The 17,181-nt window shown below is 42.5% G+C and overlaps 1 protein-coding gene across 1 annotated transcript in view; it reads right to left on the reverse strand.

The window, feature by feature from the left end:
- Positions 1–17,181, reverse strand: part of LOC310701736 (von Willebrand factor D and EGF domain-containing protein-like) — a 202,255-nt gene that overhangs the window by 139,411 nt on the left and 45,663 nt on the right. The window contains exons 3-6 of the mRNA XM_083493050.1: positions 16,733–16,961; positions 11,984–12,049; positions 11,438–11,670; positions 3,760–3,849 (exon numbers count right to left, since the gene is read on the reverse strand). Coding sequence (XP_083349176.1) covers positions 3,760–3,849; positions 11,438–11,670; positions 11,984–12,049; positions 16,733–16,961 — 618 coding nt within the window. The remainder of the gene's footprint in view (positions 1–3,759; positions 3,850–11,437; positions 11,671–11,983; positions 12,050–16,732; positions 16,962–17,181) is intronic.

The following is a 17,181-nucleotide window of genomic DNA, read 5'->3' on the forward strand; positions in this document are numbered from 1 at the left end:
GTGATTAGCTGTGGTGATCTTTGTTTTCGTGTGTGAGTGGGGTGGGTGGGTGTTTTGGATCAGGTTAGCCATATTGATTTGTATGCTGTTGGTGGATTATTGTCATTGTCTTGTTGGGCTCTTTCAAAGTTTTGAATCTCTGAAGGAAAGATATTCAAAACTTGCCCTTCCTGCTACTGCGCCCCCAACTTTTGCTAAACTTGTCAGCAGCCGGGGCACTTCCTCAAAATGTTGCCGCTTAGCTTCTCCAATCTGGGGAGTGGGACTCAATCAGCAATGTGTCACCCGGAAATGCCCTGGCTTTTGCCAAATTTGGTAAGAGCCGGGGTGCACCTCAAAACGTAGCTGCTCATCTTCTCCACCTGGGGACAGAGAAGACAAACGCCAATGGCACACGCCGGAATGCCTTCCTTTAGGCAGCAGAAGTGATGGGGCAGGCAGAGCACGGCCTCTTGCACTTCCACTGCCTGAGGCAGGTGTTTCCTCCCCACCTCCTGGGCGAGCCAGCTCTGCGGGATGGGATCCTGTTTGCGCCAGGGAAGACCTCTGTAGGTGCATGTGTGGCCGCAGGTGCTATGTTGGTGACATATGGGCAATGTCTTGAGAAGTCACAGCTCCGTGGTATAGCATGTAGTTTTGCATGCAGAAGAGTCAGTGCCAAACTTCCCTATTTAAAGACCCTCAGAGATAGCAGAGCTGGGAAAGATCTGGATCTAAAGCACAATAATGGGCTTGATGGGCAGACTCAGGCTAAGGCAGCTTCTTGTGTTCATAACAGGAAAGGGGGAGAGGAGGCAGCCTCAAGTTGCTTTAGAGACAAATTATTTGCACCTATTGCTGTGCTTTTGCGTTGTTGAAACCAGTCACTAAGGAAGGGTTTTCACATGGTGTCTTATTCAGCCTTTGCCTTCCTTATTCTCTCTCACGACTTTGATAGCATGTTAAGAAGATCTGAGCTTGCTGCTACTCCAAGATAAGGTGAAATTGCTATTTTGGTGGCTCGCCGAGGTTTCTGCTTAGCTCTCAAACATTCTGCCAAATTAGCCACCGTAATTGCTTATTAAGTAAAAATTGCCTTAATTTCCTAATGTTACCTTTTGCTTTTGAACATCTTCAGTAATTACAAAATCATTTTCAGGAATAGCAGGGTAATTGTTTCTTATTTCTGATGCAGGAGAAAAAATCCTTTTGAAAAATCCTAATAACTAACAGCATGGAACCGATTTGCTCAGTGCAGAGCTACTAGTTAAAAAAAAAAAAAGTTAATTAAAATGTGCTGGGCTGTATATTAGGATAATTAGCTGGTCATATGGCTTGCACATTACTCTACTTTCTATGTGTAAGGTAAAGGGGGGGACTAATTTATGCTAATGCATATGCTTTATGCAGAGTCCAGGACCAACCTGAGACATTTTGTTGCCTGAAGTGAAAGGCGAGATGACACCTCCCTGTTCCATGTACAAGAGCCAGCTGGGCAGACAGCTGAATCTTATTTCATTACTAGCAGTAGGACAGCAGCCTCCATTGCACTCCATGGCTGCCTTGTGTAGACAGCACAGAGGCAGACAAGACACACATCTCTATCTTTCAACACTTCCCTACTAATCCTCACCCTCAAGCAGCTACGTACTGCCTCAAGCAGCTCCCTCACTCAACCTAATGGTAGGGTTGAGTGTGCAGAGTCTGGCCACTTGTTTCTCCATCATGTTTAGTATTGGCTACACTACTGGAGAAGCTCTATGGGGCTTAAGGTAGGGTTCCCCCACCCCAGTACCTGCTACTTTCGAATGTCCAGTTGGAGATGCTAGGGTTGAAACAGAAACCTTATAGATCATCCTTCCCCAACCTGGTGCCTTCCAGATATTTTGGACTCCAACCCCCATTATCCCTGGATGTGGGCCATGCTGCTTGGGGCTGATGGGAGTTGTAGTCCAACAGTACGTTGAGGGCATCACCTTGGAGACAGAAGAACAGCTGTTATAGATACTGAGTATATGCTCTAATACAGAGCACTCCCTCTGCCCCCGGCCTGAGTTCCCTCATTTCTTAACAGTTTCCTTATTTTGTTCCAAATGAAAAACAGTACATAACTGGTTTCACAGTGAAATGGCTCTGGTGGCTTTCCTGTTAGAAAATACAAGATGCAGAGTTTACTCTTGCTACCCGTTCCCTTCCCTGATGGTTACATATAAACAAGTGCCATGGAATAGTTACTTATGCATCTGAAGATAAAGATGAACAACCCATAACTGGAAATGATTGTGCCACATACAACACCCCACTCAAATTTTTTTAAAAAAGGTTTCTGCAGAGCCCATCACATCTTACCATTCTGTCTAACCCTAAATGAAATGACAGAATGATAATGGAGGGGAAACAGATAGATTCTTTCTTCTCCCAGGTTTGCTGCCAAAGCAAAATAATAATAATTTTTAACAATGCAGTGAAAAAGAAGACACAGTCCCTGTATTTTAGTTTCTGGAGCCAGGGCAGATTTTGTGTTGTTTTGGTTTGTTTTGGGCCCAGGGGATTCCTTCCCTCTCAGAGAACCATCTGAGGACTGCAAGCCAGTGGTGGGTGGAGACAGATACAAAAGTGGTCAGAGTATTGAGTGTGACTTGAACCTTTGTTCAACAAATAGGCTACATTCCAGCCACACAAAGTTATAGGTTTCTTACACACATCTCTCTCCATCCACCCTCCAGGCAAGCAAGAGGCATTAGCACAGTTCAAGGAGTTATGCCAGACAAACAAAAACACTTGAGGGGAGCAAAATGGGGCCGGAGAGAACTGTAGCCTGTAGAAGGGACATGGGCTAGGTATTGAGAGCCAGGTAGATGCACCCCTCACCCTGCTCTGGAGTCTGTATCTCTGTGGTTTCTGCAGTCTATGGTGTCATATGAGTTTTCGAAAGAGAGAGATGCCACATTACCCAAAGATGGGGATTGTGCTGTTAGGTCTCCCATCAAAGGCATTAGGTATGAATCAAAGTGAAGTCTGCCCCATAAATAATGTATTGTCCCATAAATAATAATGGCAGACTTAGCATGCAGGTCCTTGTTTTTATAGGCTCAGCTTTTGAAAACTAATCTGTACTACAGCCTCCTTAATGGAATGACATTTTTTTTTGGCCAGTTATTTATATTGTATTCCAGAAAAAACTAACAAAGGGGGAAAGAAAGGCTCTTTTATGAAATATCTGCTACTGAATGGCCAGCCAAGGTCAGAAAATGTTTTAGTCTGCTAAAATTCTCCATTAACATAATGGGGGGTTGCCCCCAGAGTTTTGTGAATGGGAGAGCGCACCATTCAAAGGATGCAGACGCTAAATGCCAGTCTTCGCAAAAGCTGTCCATTTAAAGACGTCCCAACTTTTATTTCACATTGTGTGAGAGACAACCGCAAGCGCTCAGGCATTATGACCATATCACTCTGAATTTGCAGAACTGTGCCTATCTACTTAAGGTTGCATATAATCACCTCTCGGAAGGTGAATGAACATGAAACGCTTTCACAATACATTTCTCGGCACCTAGATGCTGTAGCTGTTAGTGCCTTTAGAAAGTCTGATAGAATGATTGATAGAATGGCAGGCAATTTTTGGAGACATTTTCTCCTTGGGCACCTAAGAAGTACACTGTTTATAATCACCAAAGCCAATTTTACAGTGTGTTGTCTTGCGGAGCAAGGTGGTTAATATAGAAATCTCCATTGAGGATATGCTAGAGAAGTTTGTTAAATGAGGTCTTTTGCTGTTACCTTAATCCCAGCATAGAATCCATCGCTTTCTTCAGGGAAAGACTGTTGATCAGGAGAGTCCCACCTAAAGGCTGTGACAGTGCAAAAGACCTGCAATAAATAAATTGTTCATTTTACAACTTTTTCTTTTTCTTTTTAAATTAAGAGTTTATGAAGAGTGATTGAAGGTGTTATAAAGGTTTGGCTGAGATATTCTACTCTATGAAGACTGATTTTGCTGTTTTGTCTTTCCCTTTGCTGACTGCAAAGCCAATGCATTCGCCAAGTGGGGAACCCATGGGGGGCAGCCATCCTCCTATATCTTGAAATGGAAAATTCCATGTACTTACAGATATCCATAGGTGTCTTCTGTAGCAATTAAAAGCTGATATCCCTCACTCTGGGTAGGCTTGGATCAGGTAGTTTTGACGTTCAGAAATAATGCTAGCTGGAAACTAGGGCATCTGGTTATTAATCAGTACAGTGGTACCTCAGGTTAAGAACTTAATTCATTCTGGAAGTCTGTTCTTAACCTGAAACTGCTCTTAACCTGAAGCATCACTTTAGCTAAAGGGGCCTCCCACTGCCACTACGCGATTTCTGTTCTCATCCTGAAGCAATGTTCTTAACCTGAGGTACTATTTCTGGGTTAGTGGAGTCTGTAACCTGAAGCGTCTGTAACCCGAGGTACCACTGTAGAACATTAAAGCTGATTTGTGGTGATTGTGTAGTGATTTCTGCAGCTGTATTTGTTCTACACCACAATTTTCAGGCGTAAATACATAAAAAACAAAACAAAAAATAATAATGGCAGACATGCCTCTCAAAACACCCAGGGGCAATTTGTACCTTTCTGAAATAGTTAATCAGGCATTCATGTTCCAGGGACACACATGCAAGCCTTGCCTTCAACATCCATCGGCACTCAAGCTGCTCTTTAGATCTTTGCATGGACTTCTGAAGGTTGTATTGTATTGTATTGTATTGTATTGTATTGTATTGTATTGTATTGTAGTGCATTGCATTTAAAGTATGTTTGATTGAATGTGCTTAGAAATTGTCCCCACTACTAGAAACCTTGACAAGCCAGAGTTTTCACTTGTGAGGAAGATTCTACGCAAGTTCAGCTGAAAATGTTTTCAAAACCCTTTAGAGACCTTTGTGCTAATCACATGGTCTGAAGACCAAGCAACATGGCCAGGGACATGGAAGGTAGGGATTGTGCATGTTCCCTTGTCTCTATTCTAAACTTGTTCAAATAGGGCTTTGATGACACACATATCTGTCCTTCAAAGGTTGCATGCTTGCTGTGAGAAGCACAACTGTAACCCTCAGGCTACACATCAGTGCATGCACCTACCTTCATAGCTGGCTTTAAGAGGGTGTGTGCAAGAGTTTAGTAATGCTTAGCAGAGTGTTGTCCAGGTCCTGAAGAGAGGTGGTCCTCTATACAGCCATAGTTTCAGCTGCCACTTTACTTTCCAAAATGTAATGTGCCTGAAATCCTGTTTCTAGAATATTATGGTTTTAAAAAGGGTGGCCAGGATGGGGGGGGGGTCATTGCAAAGTGGCCACCAGGTTTTTGTGGTGGCTATGTTTTATTTTATTTGGTTTTATCAAAGCTGATATCAGGAAAATTTATCAGGAAAATAAAGATGATTGGCATAACTGTCATGTTAAGGACACCATCGTGCAGGGCTCAGTTTGGGTGGGATCACACAAGTGTCACCAGTGGGATAAGCCCTGGCATTTAAAGAAAGGTTGTGTCCCAATGGCAGTGCATTGGGTGTGGGTCAATGAATTGGAGATTGTGGCAAGACTCAAAAGAACTGTTGAGCTAGTTCTACATGCTTAACTTCTCTTTGGAATATGTTTCTTGGACAACATCCCTTGACAGCAGATGACAAAAGACCGAGAAAATGAGGGGCTTGTGAAATCATTTTGTGGTATGATATGAAGCCTGCTGCTCAAAGAAAAATGCAAAATAAAAAACCTCAGAGAGGGAAGATCAGCTGTTGAGTTCAGCTTACGTAGCTTTTGGGTCACAGCCTAATTTATCAGGAAAGAGGGAGGCTGTGCATTTGTATTGTACTATCCAAATTCTATCCAACAACCTAAGTATAGCTCCCATACAGAAACTCACTGTCTGCTTTCTTAGGCTGTGTTCAAGGGACAAGGCTTTGCACTAGTTTAGGTTAAAATAAATCCTTTCTAAAAAGACAGAGATACCTTTTATATCATATGTTGAGCTTCAGTTTTGAGAAGCCATTTCCTCGCTTTTACCCAATGTACAAACACTGTCCAAAGGACAGCAAGGTCTATTTTTCAGAAAGCGCAAGAGTTCTGGCCAATTATGTTTTCTCATACAGTAGCGATAGAATTGTTATCTCCACTGAGGCAACACACCATCTACTGTCTTAATGGGGTTCTTTCACCCTAGTAAACTTTTTTCCCTTCCCCTTTTCCAAGGCTAAACCAGCAAGTACTGTACCTTGAACAAAAATCTGTATCATGTGAAGTGGTCCTTATACCAGAACTTTTCATTTTTGTAAAAAAAAAAATGATGCCCCCCCCCAAAGGATGAGTGTTGAGCACGCCAGGCACTCCTGTCTTCCACTGCCTCCCGTAGTTTGGTCAAACTCATGCTGGTAGCTTCGAGGACACTGTCCAACCATCTCGTCCGCTGTCGTCCCCTTCTCCTTGTGCCCTCAATCTTTCTCAACATCAAGGTCTTTTCCAGGGAGTCTTCTCATCTCATGAGGTGGCCAATGTTAATGCATTTACCCCTTTACAAAATGAATATGCAATCCAAATCCATAGTTCCCACTGAAATTTGGGGAAGAGCCATAGCTTAGTAGCACAGAATCTGCTCTGCAGGTGGGATGCCCCAGGTTCATTCCCCACCAGCTGCAGGTAGGACTGGGAAGGAACCCCTGAATAAAATTCTGATGAGCTGATCCCAGTCTGTAGAGACAACACTGAGCTAAGATAGACCACTAGTCTAACTTGGTTATTTCACCAAAGTAGGTCTAGGATAAATAGTTCATATTATAGTTTTCTGGAAGACCTGGAAGAAATTTGTAAATTCCACATGGTTCCCTTTAAAACACTGGAATCATATATGTAGGGTAAATGCATTGCATGAAGAAAGTCCCAGGTCCCTGGCTTCTCCAGCCACGGGAATCTTTAGTAAAAGATGAAAGATTTATATGACCTGAAGAGAAACCAGAGTATAGGGATGAGATAGACTCCTGCCTGAAAACCTTGAAAATCACTGCCAGTCAGTGTAAACAATACTGACCTGGGTGGGCCGTACATCTGACTCAATATTAAGACGCTTCCAAGGGGAAATCTGAAAAATCTAGTCTCACCTGTATTGTACTATATGTGATTTTGAATGCAGTCCAGGAGAATCAAGAAGGGAAGTACAATATTTGCATTGGAAAAGTACTGCGCATTCCATACCCATTATACTATGTGCACAGCTCCTTCCTTTTTGAGCATGAATTCTTCTTCTTCTACAACTCAGGTGTGAACTTCTCACAATCAGATATGCGCATTGGTCACTGATCTACAGACTTGACAGTTTGTCACATAATTATTAAGATAGCTTTCCTTAGGAGTTTCTTGCCTCCAGCTGAATATTGGCTTCTACTCTGTAACTCTGCTATCAGAGACTTTCCCCCTCCTTTTATCATCTTATCATTTCAAGGGACGGGGGAGGAGAATGAAAAAGGTACCCTGCAGGCAGTATGAATGCAACATTGACTGACTACTCTGTGGTTGGGTACTCCCCCCCCCCAAAGCTTTTCAGTAAAATAAAATCCTACTGTCAGTATTTTTAAAACACTTGCAATATATATATATATAAAGAGACTGGCATATTCAGCCTAAAGACAGTAATGAGATCCAGGAACTTGAGAAGGCATAATAACAGCAGATAGAGTTTTGCAAATGCAAGTGGGAAAGAGGATGGCCTTGCTGATGACCAGTTTTGATGTGCTTCAGATGGAGCTTATGCCCATTTAAATTTATTTGTGCCCAATTATCTGGGGCAAATTTTCAAACTTCCAGCTTCTGAGAGATATTTCATTGTGTATCTCCAGGTGAACCCTGGTGAAGCCTCGTTATACTTGTCGAATTCAGTCTGAGTCTCTAAACAAAAGGACCTGACCCACACCCCTCAGACTAACATGCAAATCACAACTTGGCTTTCCTTCCAGGTTTTCTGCTTCTCTGAATGTTGCGACACAGTTCTTGGAAGTTTCAATGTATCAAAATGTGCATTTAAAACTTATATGCGTATTAGAGGAGCACATTTATATACCTGTTTTAAGTTTTGTGTGGTTTTTTTTAAAGAACTACAGATTAATATGCAAATGAAACTGAATTATGTATAAAAATATGTAAAAGTGACACAGAGTGGAGAACAAAAACCCATCCACCCCTCATGCAATGCTATGCATTCTGGATTCCTAAAGTGAGGCTGTGAATGGTTGAAAATTCAGGCACCGTTTATGAAGAATGCTAGTAAGCACAGCTTACTTTCATTCAGTTGTGACCAATGGGGTGGTGCAATCAGGGCTGAGTTACTGACCTGGCTTCCAGACACCATGTGTCACTGGCAGTTACAGAGGGGCGGGGAGCCAAGGCAGCAGAGAGTTTGCTGTGGTGCTGGTGCAGTGGTGGGAGCATCAGATTGGCTCTGTATCAACACCATGCTGAGCTCCTTGCTGCCTTGGCCTTCCCCCTCTCAGAATACATTGTGTTGGGAAGCCAGGTCAGCAATGCAGACCCACCAATGATACCCTGCTGGCCGCTGATGGAGTTTCAGGGTTGTTTCGTTGTCTAGTGAGTGTTGATACACCTAGGCCTAGGTGGCAATGGTGCCTTTTGGGAAGGTCTTGATCATTGGGTGAAGGCACAGCATCACATGTGCCTGGCTCCCAGGGTCCATGAGCCCTGTGTATACAAGTGAAGACCTCTGCTTTGCATCATCCTGAATTCAAACAGGAGGCTAACATGTGCTCCATATTACTTCTTTCCTAAAGGACCATAAAATGCACTGGATTTCTTGGCATTTTCAGCACAATGAGCTTTTCTCTGAGTTATCCACAAAGATTACATTAAAGTCAAAGACATTTGTAATGGAGATTATGCTTAATTCAGATAGGGTTGCTCTGTGTTTTGTTTTTATTCATAATGAAACTGTCAACCAAAGCAAATCCGTGCGCATTGAAATATGGAATCTCAATGTGAAAATTCGTTCCAAAACGTCAGAAACCTTCCTATTAGCGGTGATTATTTTTTAAAAAAGAATGTATGTAGAGTTATTGTTCTGTTGTGAAAGGCTGTAATTAAAGAAAACACTTCTCTCCTTTTCCTTTCATGGTGGAAGCTAAGCGGCTCTCTTTCTAATCTTAATGCGGAGATAAATCAGTTTATAAGCTTGTATATGGAGCTGAATTTATTTTATTTTATTGCTGTTGCATTTGCAAACAGTGTAACCTATCAGCAAGATGGCCACTGCCACTGGCAAACTTTTTTAAAAAAAGTGATTTTGCATAAGCCTTTTTAAAAAATGTATGCCATCTCACCGCATGAACTTTCAAATTGCTGTGCAGAGCAAAACCTGGCCAGTTTCTTTGGCACATCCTGCTTCCTTAGCATTACCCATTGCGCACACTGTGCCTGCTGTAATTTACAGATGGCTGTACCTCCAGGTATGGAATGACCTCTGTCAATATAATCTAAATTGGGCTTAGGAACTGCTACAATTTCAAATCAGATGGAATGGGCTATGTTGAGTGTTTACGAGGTGGGAGGGAGGGGGAGCAGTGGATTATAGAGTTATTTATTAAAGCTGCAGTAGTTTTGCAAACATTTCTCTGCCGACACAGTTTCCAGAATGGCCTGATTGGGACCTAAAGTATGGGAAAATGCTCTTATAAGCATTATGAAGAAATGGCCTTAGCAATTTCATCTAAAGAGATGCTAATAAAAGCTCAAACTCCATTGGACCAGTAAAGCTCAATGACTCTATTAAAAGCTATGATATGAACAACATCTTGAAGGAAATTTTGTATTATGCTTGAACGATATCGCTGAGAGAGTTTGAAATGTGTGGAAAGTAGCGTAGATGGATATCAGTCAACTGGAAGCAGAGCTTTAACATTTTTTCCTCTCCTTTTGACTCAGAACCATGCAGCAGCTTTCAGAAAAATAAGTTGATAGGGAGATGAGTGCAGGTTCCTGAAGACTGCACTGCCAAGGGACAGAAGAACGGGCTGATTCTGCCACTAAACCCAACAGATACCTCAGTTTACATCACGATCAGAAAATACACATGCAGAGCACTGGATGGGTGTTAAGGTTAGTTTACAACTTTGGAGCATCAAATGAGGCCTCATAAACAAAAGGAACAGCAGGTAGCAATTCCTCAAATAAGGTCTCACATACCACAAATCACACACACCCCTTGTGTTTGTGTGTGTGTGTTCCTTTTAAAAGAGCAGCCATGGAAGATCAGGATTACTTGTCCTTGCTAGTGCTATTTGATGCCTTGTCTTGTTTTGTCCTAAACTGTTGTTAATTTGCTGCAATCTAGCCCTTTGCCTGGCTTTAGACCACTTCACCAAAGATAGCCTACATGCCACAGGAGCCAACTCCTAGGGGTCGAGGTCCCTTCGCCCCACCTATCAAATATTGGAGAGGGCCAAGCCCCCACCCATTTGATGGGCATTGCCATTCAAATGGTGTGTATGTGTGTGCCACATTATGTGATTAATTATGCAGGTGGGGCTTACCTGCTCACACACATACACCATTTTTCTTTCAAGTTGGCACCCCTGCTATCTGCATCTAAAACATAACAGGATTTTTTGAGTTTTATTCTTCAGAACTGTTGTGTCCTCAAAAAGCCTTCAAGGGCCTATCGAATGCCCCATCCCATCAGATGTCAAGGAGATTAGTAACTTTAGAAGACATCTGAAGGCACCCCTGTATAGGGAAGCTTTTTTAAGGTTTAATGTTTTGTTATGTTTTTATATATGTCGGAAGCTTCCCAGAGCGGCTGGGGCGAGCTGGTCAGATACAAATAATAAATTATTTGTTATTATTAGGTCATTTACTCATTTCAGACCAAGTTGCTCTTTGTCTAGAGTTAAGGGTTTTCTCTAACCCTGAAATACTTTTCTATTTATGAGAAAATGAGGGAAATCCAGAAGAAGAGTTATGATGCTGCTAAGATGAGAAAATGTCAGGTTTGGACACATGGATTGGTTTGTGAAAGTAAGGCTAGTGCTGTAAGTCCTTTGATCAGACTGACCAAACCTGTTTGTCATTACAGCAGTGCCATGACATGATACATATATCTTTAATCAGTGACATTTTTAGGCGTAAGTTGTAAAAGAAGCAATGCTATGATATGTAACAACAACCAAAGTTCTGATAAATAAATTGGATACCATAAGTGAACTTCATCTAATGCATTGGAATGCTCAGGGTTCTAAACTTGATAAATAGCATTTAATAACATTATATTAAAATGTACTCCCACTTGGGGACTGTCTTTTAGATTCAGGCCAAATTCAGATTCAAGAGAACAGTTAATAAGAGCTAAAAACAAACCAACAAACAAATAAATGCAGAGAGATTCAGCTCCTCTGAACGCTTGACCTTGTTTTCAAGAAAGCATTACCGTATCTCCCAATCTGAAATTAACTCCATCCATCTCCACGTAGGAGAATGTCTGCAGCGTTGTGTCATGATGAAGCTGTTCTTTCGCTCTGGATTTGGAAAGGCGTGACCAGACCACCGCATAACCTATAGACGGATCTGAAGTTGGAGTGCTGAAAGTGCATTTGAGGTAGACGTGGCCTCCCAAAAGCTCAGGGGTGACAAGTGGTTGTAAAAGTGGGAGTTGAGATGCCCCTGCGTACAAAGAAAAACAGAATGGGGGCATGATGCACTTGAGTGGGGTAATAGTTTAGCCAAGAAATCATTATAATTGAGATAGTACTAGAAAATATAGACTGGTTTCACCAGCAGTAGCTGGTGTAGTAGGGCAAAGTTGTCCTTCCAACAGTGGTGTTGCTGCAGCTCAGCTGAATAGGTGTGGGGTGGGGCAAGCTGCACTATAAAAGCACAGGTGTGAATGTGGAACATTTTTCATGGCCTTTTGAATCCCAGCTACTCTGTTCCAATAAATAACAACACATATTTGATGCTAACACTAATAAATTACCTTGAAAGTTGATGTCTGCTCCAGTTCCTCTGGGACCAAAATAGTTCAATTGTGGTTCTTTAACAGCTAAAGAAATAAAATGAGATTAGTATGGCGCCATGAAGTGATAAAACTAGTGTTTAGAGGCGTGTTGTTGTTTAATTGGACTCATTGGTCTGAAAAACTTCCAAAGTTCTCATTCATTCCCAAACACAAAATTTATAGTAGCATGCCTATTGTGAAAGGCATATGTGAATTTAAATGTTCTGCTTCTGTTGCAATAATCAAAGAACTGGACATCTTGAAACGATTGTCCTTAGTTTTGTATATATTTCAGGGAAACCCAGGCATTCCTAAGAATGTGTGCCATTTACAATGAATGTGCCAAATACATCCATACTCAGGTGCAAACAGTAAAATGCAGAGAGCACTCTTGTCTTCTGCTGTTGAACCCAGCCAGATGGGCAGGGTATAAATAATAAAATTGTTGTTGTTTTTGGGAGTGTGCATATTATGAAATTCACAATCCAGCCACGGTCAACCACTGTTAAGTCACACTGAGGCAATGGGTCTTCTGCATGATGCCATCAGCAGACAACAAGGCAAGTATCCCGAGGCTGCATTTCTTGTATGCGGGGATTTCAACCAGGCAGATTTGAAAGTGGTCCTACCTAAATTCTATCAACACATAAAGTGTGCAACCAGGGGAGAAAGGACTCTGGACAGGCTGTATACAAATGTCAAACAGGCCTATAAGGCCGAACCACTGGCACATCTAGGCCAATCTGATCATGTGTCCCTGCTCCTGACTCCTGAATATATTCCATTGAGGAAACGGACTCCAGCTATAAAGAGGGATATTACAATATGGCCAGCTGAAGCATCCCAACAACTACAAGACTGTTTTCATGACACCGATTGGGAGGTATTCGCCCAACAGGATGTAGAGACTCATACTGAGCAAGTGTTGGACTATATTAGGTTCTGCACTGAAAATGTAACACGGAGGCGCCGGATAAAGATCTACCCAAACAGGAAGCCCTGGATGACAAGGGAGGTTCAGGGGTTGCTAAAGGCAAGAAATACTGCTTTCAGAAGTGGAAATAAGTCGTTGTACAGCTTAGCTAGAGCGGATTTAAAGAGAGGTATCCGTGTAGCAAAGGAGGCGTATAGACAGCGGCTGGAGAATCATCTACAAAGTAACAACACCAGGCAGGTGTGGCAAGGTGTACAAGAATTAACAGGGTATAAATCCAAGGATTCCCTGGCGGACGAGGGAGGGGCATCCCTCGCAGAGGATTTGAATGCCTTTTTTGCCCGTTTTGAAGTAACATCTGCAGCAACACCTGCTGAGGCTTTACCACCACCACCACCACTCCCTGTGAAGGCCTTGCCACCATCACCACCATCACCATCATCAGTACAAAGGAATGTATTAGTCTCTGTGGAAAAAGAAGAGATGAGGAAGGTGTTGAAGGGAATCAACCCAAGGAAGGCCACAGGGCCAGATGGGGTAGCTGGAAGGGTATTGAGAGACTGTGCAGATCAACTAGCAGGAGTTTTCACTGGGATCTTAAATCGATCCCTAGCCCAGGCTATTGTTCCATCCTGCCTAAAGTCCTCTACTATCGTTCCAATAGCAAAAAAATCTAACCCGGAAGATCTGAATGACTTTCGTCCAGTAGCACTCACACCTATAATCATGAAGTGCTTTGAAAAGCTGGTACGAAGTTATGTCATTGTCTGCCTGCCAGAGGGACTGGACACATTCCAATTTGCTTATAAAACGAAAAGATCGACAGAGGACGCTGTGGCGATTGCCCTCCATGCCGTTCTTGCACATTTGGAGCAGCGGGGGGGTTATGCCAGACTGCTTTTTTTAGATTTCAGCTCGGCATTTAATACCATTCTACCACAACGTCTGATGTCTAAACTGGAAGATCTGGGGCTTCCGTTATCACTTTGTGGGTGGATATTGGACTTTTTGTCAGACCGCCCCCAGAGGGTTCGGTTGGGCCCTTATACCTCTAGTATGCTTAGGACTAACACAGGAACACCACAGGGATGCATACTCAGTCCGCTCCTTTATATTCTCTACACGTACGATTGTGTCGCTGCTCACCCTAGTAATAGGGTTGTCAAATTTGCAGATGACACAACCGTGATTGGGCTCATCTCTGAAAGGGAGGGTGAAACGGACTATAGAGATGAGGTGGAGCGGCTGACAGAGTGGTGCAGAGCTAACAACTTGCTCATAAATACAAGGAAGACAAAGGAGCTTGTGGTGGACTTCAGGAGACAGAAGAGCAATGCCCAGCCACTTTTGCTTGATGGGGTCTGTGTGGAGAGGGTAACAACGTTCAGATTTTTGGGCATTGAATTACAAGAGGATCTGTCCTGGAGTGTCAACACAAGGGGGCTTGTGAAGAAGGCGCAGCAGAGACTGTACTTTTTGAGAATTCTAAGGAAAAACCATCTTCCGCAGAAACTGCTGCTTGCCTTCTATCACTGTGCCATTGAGAGCGTGCTCACTTATGGCTTATGTGTGTGGTACGGAAGCTGTACTACCCGGGACAGGTTGGGGTTGTGCAGAGTTGTTAAGGCAGCAGAGAGCATTGTTGGCTGCCCACTCTCCACCTTAGAGCAGATTTATGCCACAAGGTGCCATAGGAAGGCACTGGACATAGTAAAAGATCCATCGCATCCTGGTCACTGTCTCTTCGAGCTCCTGCCGTCGGGACGGAGATACAGGACGATGAAGACAAGAACGAGCCGTCTTAAGAACAGCTTCTTCTCCAGAGCGATCTCGGCCTTGAATGGGAAGCCTGGACTTTGAAAGTCATCTAATCTTCCTTGCTGTATTATACTGTATTGTTTTAATTAGTGTTTTTATAGTTGTTTTGATTTTGTGTGGAGTGCCCTACCTGGGTGGATGGAGCAGCCAAGTAATTTCGTTGTCCCCGAGAGGGGGCAATGACAATAAAGATATTATTATTATTATTATTATTATTATTATTATTATTATTATTATTATTATTATTATTATTTCAATAGGAGAGATTTAAGAATGTTTATTTTAATTATTACATTTATATCCCACTTCCCACCCCCCACCCCAGTTGCTCAAAGTGGCACGACTAATTCTGCCCTCTGCATTTTATCCTCAGGGCAACTATGTAATGTAGGTCAGGTTGGGAAACCATGACTGTCCCAAAGTCATCCAAGCTTCAATACACTAACTTGCTAACTACTACACCAGACAAGCTCTCATTTGGCAAGTGAATATACTTACCTTTCATTGACATAAGGGAGAAATTATTGTAATTATTTCATATAGTGCTGCCTATCTGCATGGTGCTGTACAAAGTACCAGAGGAAAGCTCCCTGCATTTAGTAGCTTATAATATATGAGGATGTGGAATTCAACTTTGCACTAGGGCAAGCATTTCAGCTGGCCAAAAGGAAGAATCTCCCTCTATCCCCCACTGTTCTGGGGGCTCTCTCAACTCTCAACCACTACCACAATTGAGCCAATCTTAGGGAGCAGCATGAGGGGAAGGAGGGAAAACAAGTAGAAGTTTCTTGCACAGGGCTACCACTGATGTGACACATTAGTTCAACCCAACCCTAAAATCTGAACCAGGGGAAACAACAGAAGAAGGGAAAGGAAGTAAAGGTGGGAGTAAACATTGATAAAATCTGGAATTATTTCAGTTGCACATACTTAGGCTAAGTTTTAGTAGGGAATGCGAATTAGGAGGTTGTGCTACAACCTTCATTTAAAAAAGGAAGGTTTTGAGGAGAGTTATGGATAAAAAATGGAATTAGCATCACACAGGTGGTCAGGGAAGCAGTTCCAAGCATACAGGACAGCAATGGGGAGTCTTTTGAGAAACAGAAGTCCAATCACAAATTAATATTTCAGTGTTCCTTTCCATTCAAACTAAGACATGATGGAATGGCAGAAAAGTTCACCTAAATAGCTATGGTTAGTGACTTGCAGAAGGTATGGAAACAGGATTTTGAAAAGCTGATAGCTCTAGTCTTCTTTGTGTTGAATCCATGAGTTCCAATTTGTACAATAAGATTCAGGTCCCAAAGGCAAATACAGAGGAATAATGATCTGTGCCTTTGTGAGTCTCTTAAGGGAGAATCATTTCTAGCAATCTATATGCACTTGAAGACTCTGAGTTCAGAAGGTGTAACAGAGTGAGGAATTGCTATCTGCCATTCCTTTTGTTTTTGAAATATAGAGGCTAGAACTCTTCTGGTGGTTTGGCAATTATTTTTGACAAAAGTAATTATAAAGAAAAAAGGCACCACAAAGCTGTTTATTCCCTCCCTTGCATCCTTTCAAGGGCTTTCAAATCATCATTTTATCTCTCTTAGATCATTTCAGTATTAGATGCCATTCTGTGATGTAATCAAACAAACAAACAGTAACAAACATGCTCAGCCAGTTAGCTTTGCTCTTTAAACCAAATGTGGATGCAAAAGGCTGCAATAAAGGTTACATAGGAAGTGTAACCAAGCTAAGCATACCTTGGTAACATGCTGTAGATTAAATTCTGCCAAAGTAATAACAGCTATTCCTCAGAAACACCCTGGGCTGTTGCTGATTGATTAGCTACATTGTCTGCATCTTACTGGGAGCAATGCTTGACTTGCAAGGTCACTGGGATGTGCAGAGCAATAACGCAACCTTTGAGCACGTAGGAAGAGAGGGGCATATACAATCTGGGTGACAAATATGGACTGTACGAAACCCACCTTCTGCGCAGTAGCCCATGCACCCCTGAGTTGGTTGCAAGAGATAAACAAAGAACTCTCCACAATGTCTGACCGATATGGGTATCCGGAACAGACAACAGTCTTTGATGCTTCCGAAAAAGAACTGCCAGGTAGCACAGGCGGTGAGCTGCTTTCTCTCACCAAGCTGCGGGAGGGAGTCAGGCTCAAGCGACAGCCAGACTGGAGCTTGTGTCCCACATTTGTTCATCTGTGGAAATATATAAACCAAATCAATCAAATGGCTGCATTTCTGCTTGGCTTTTTTCCTTGAATATAATTCTTTCCCCTGGAGCGGGAGGTGCAACAGTGATGTTATCAGCTATATTTTGTCCTCTGTTGAGGTGAAGGGCAGGGTATAAATAGGCTTAATAAAGAACATAATAAACACATCAGTGCAGGACTTAGGGACAGGTGTCTAGGGGTCCTCA

The sequence above is a fragment of the Podarcis liolepis genome, assembly GCF_965112155.1.
Source record: "Podarcis liolepis genome assembly, chromosome: 1".
Lineage (NCBI taxonomy): Eukaryota > Metazoa > Chordata > Lepidosauria > Squamata > Lacertidae > Podarcis > Podarcis liolepis.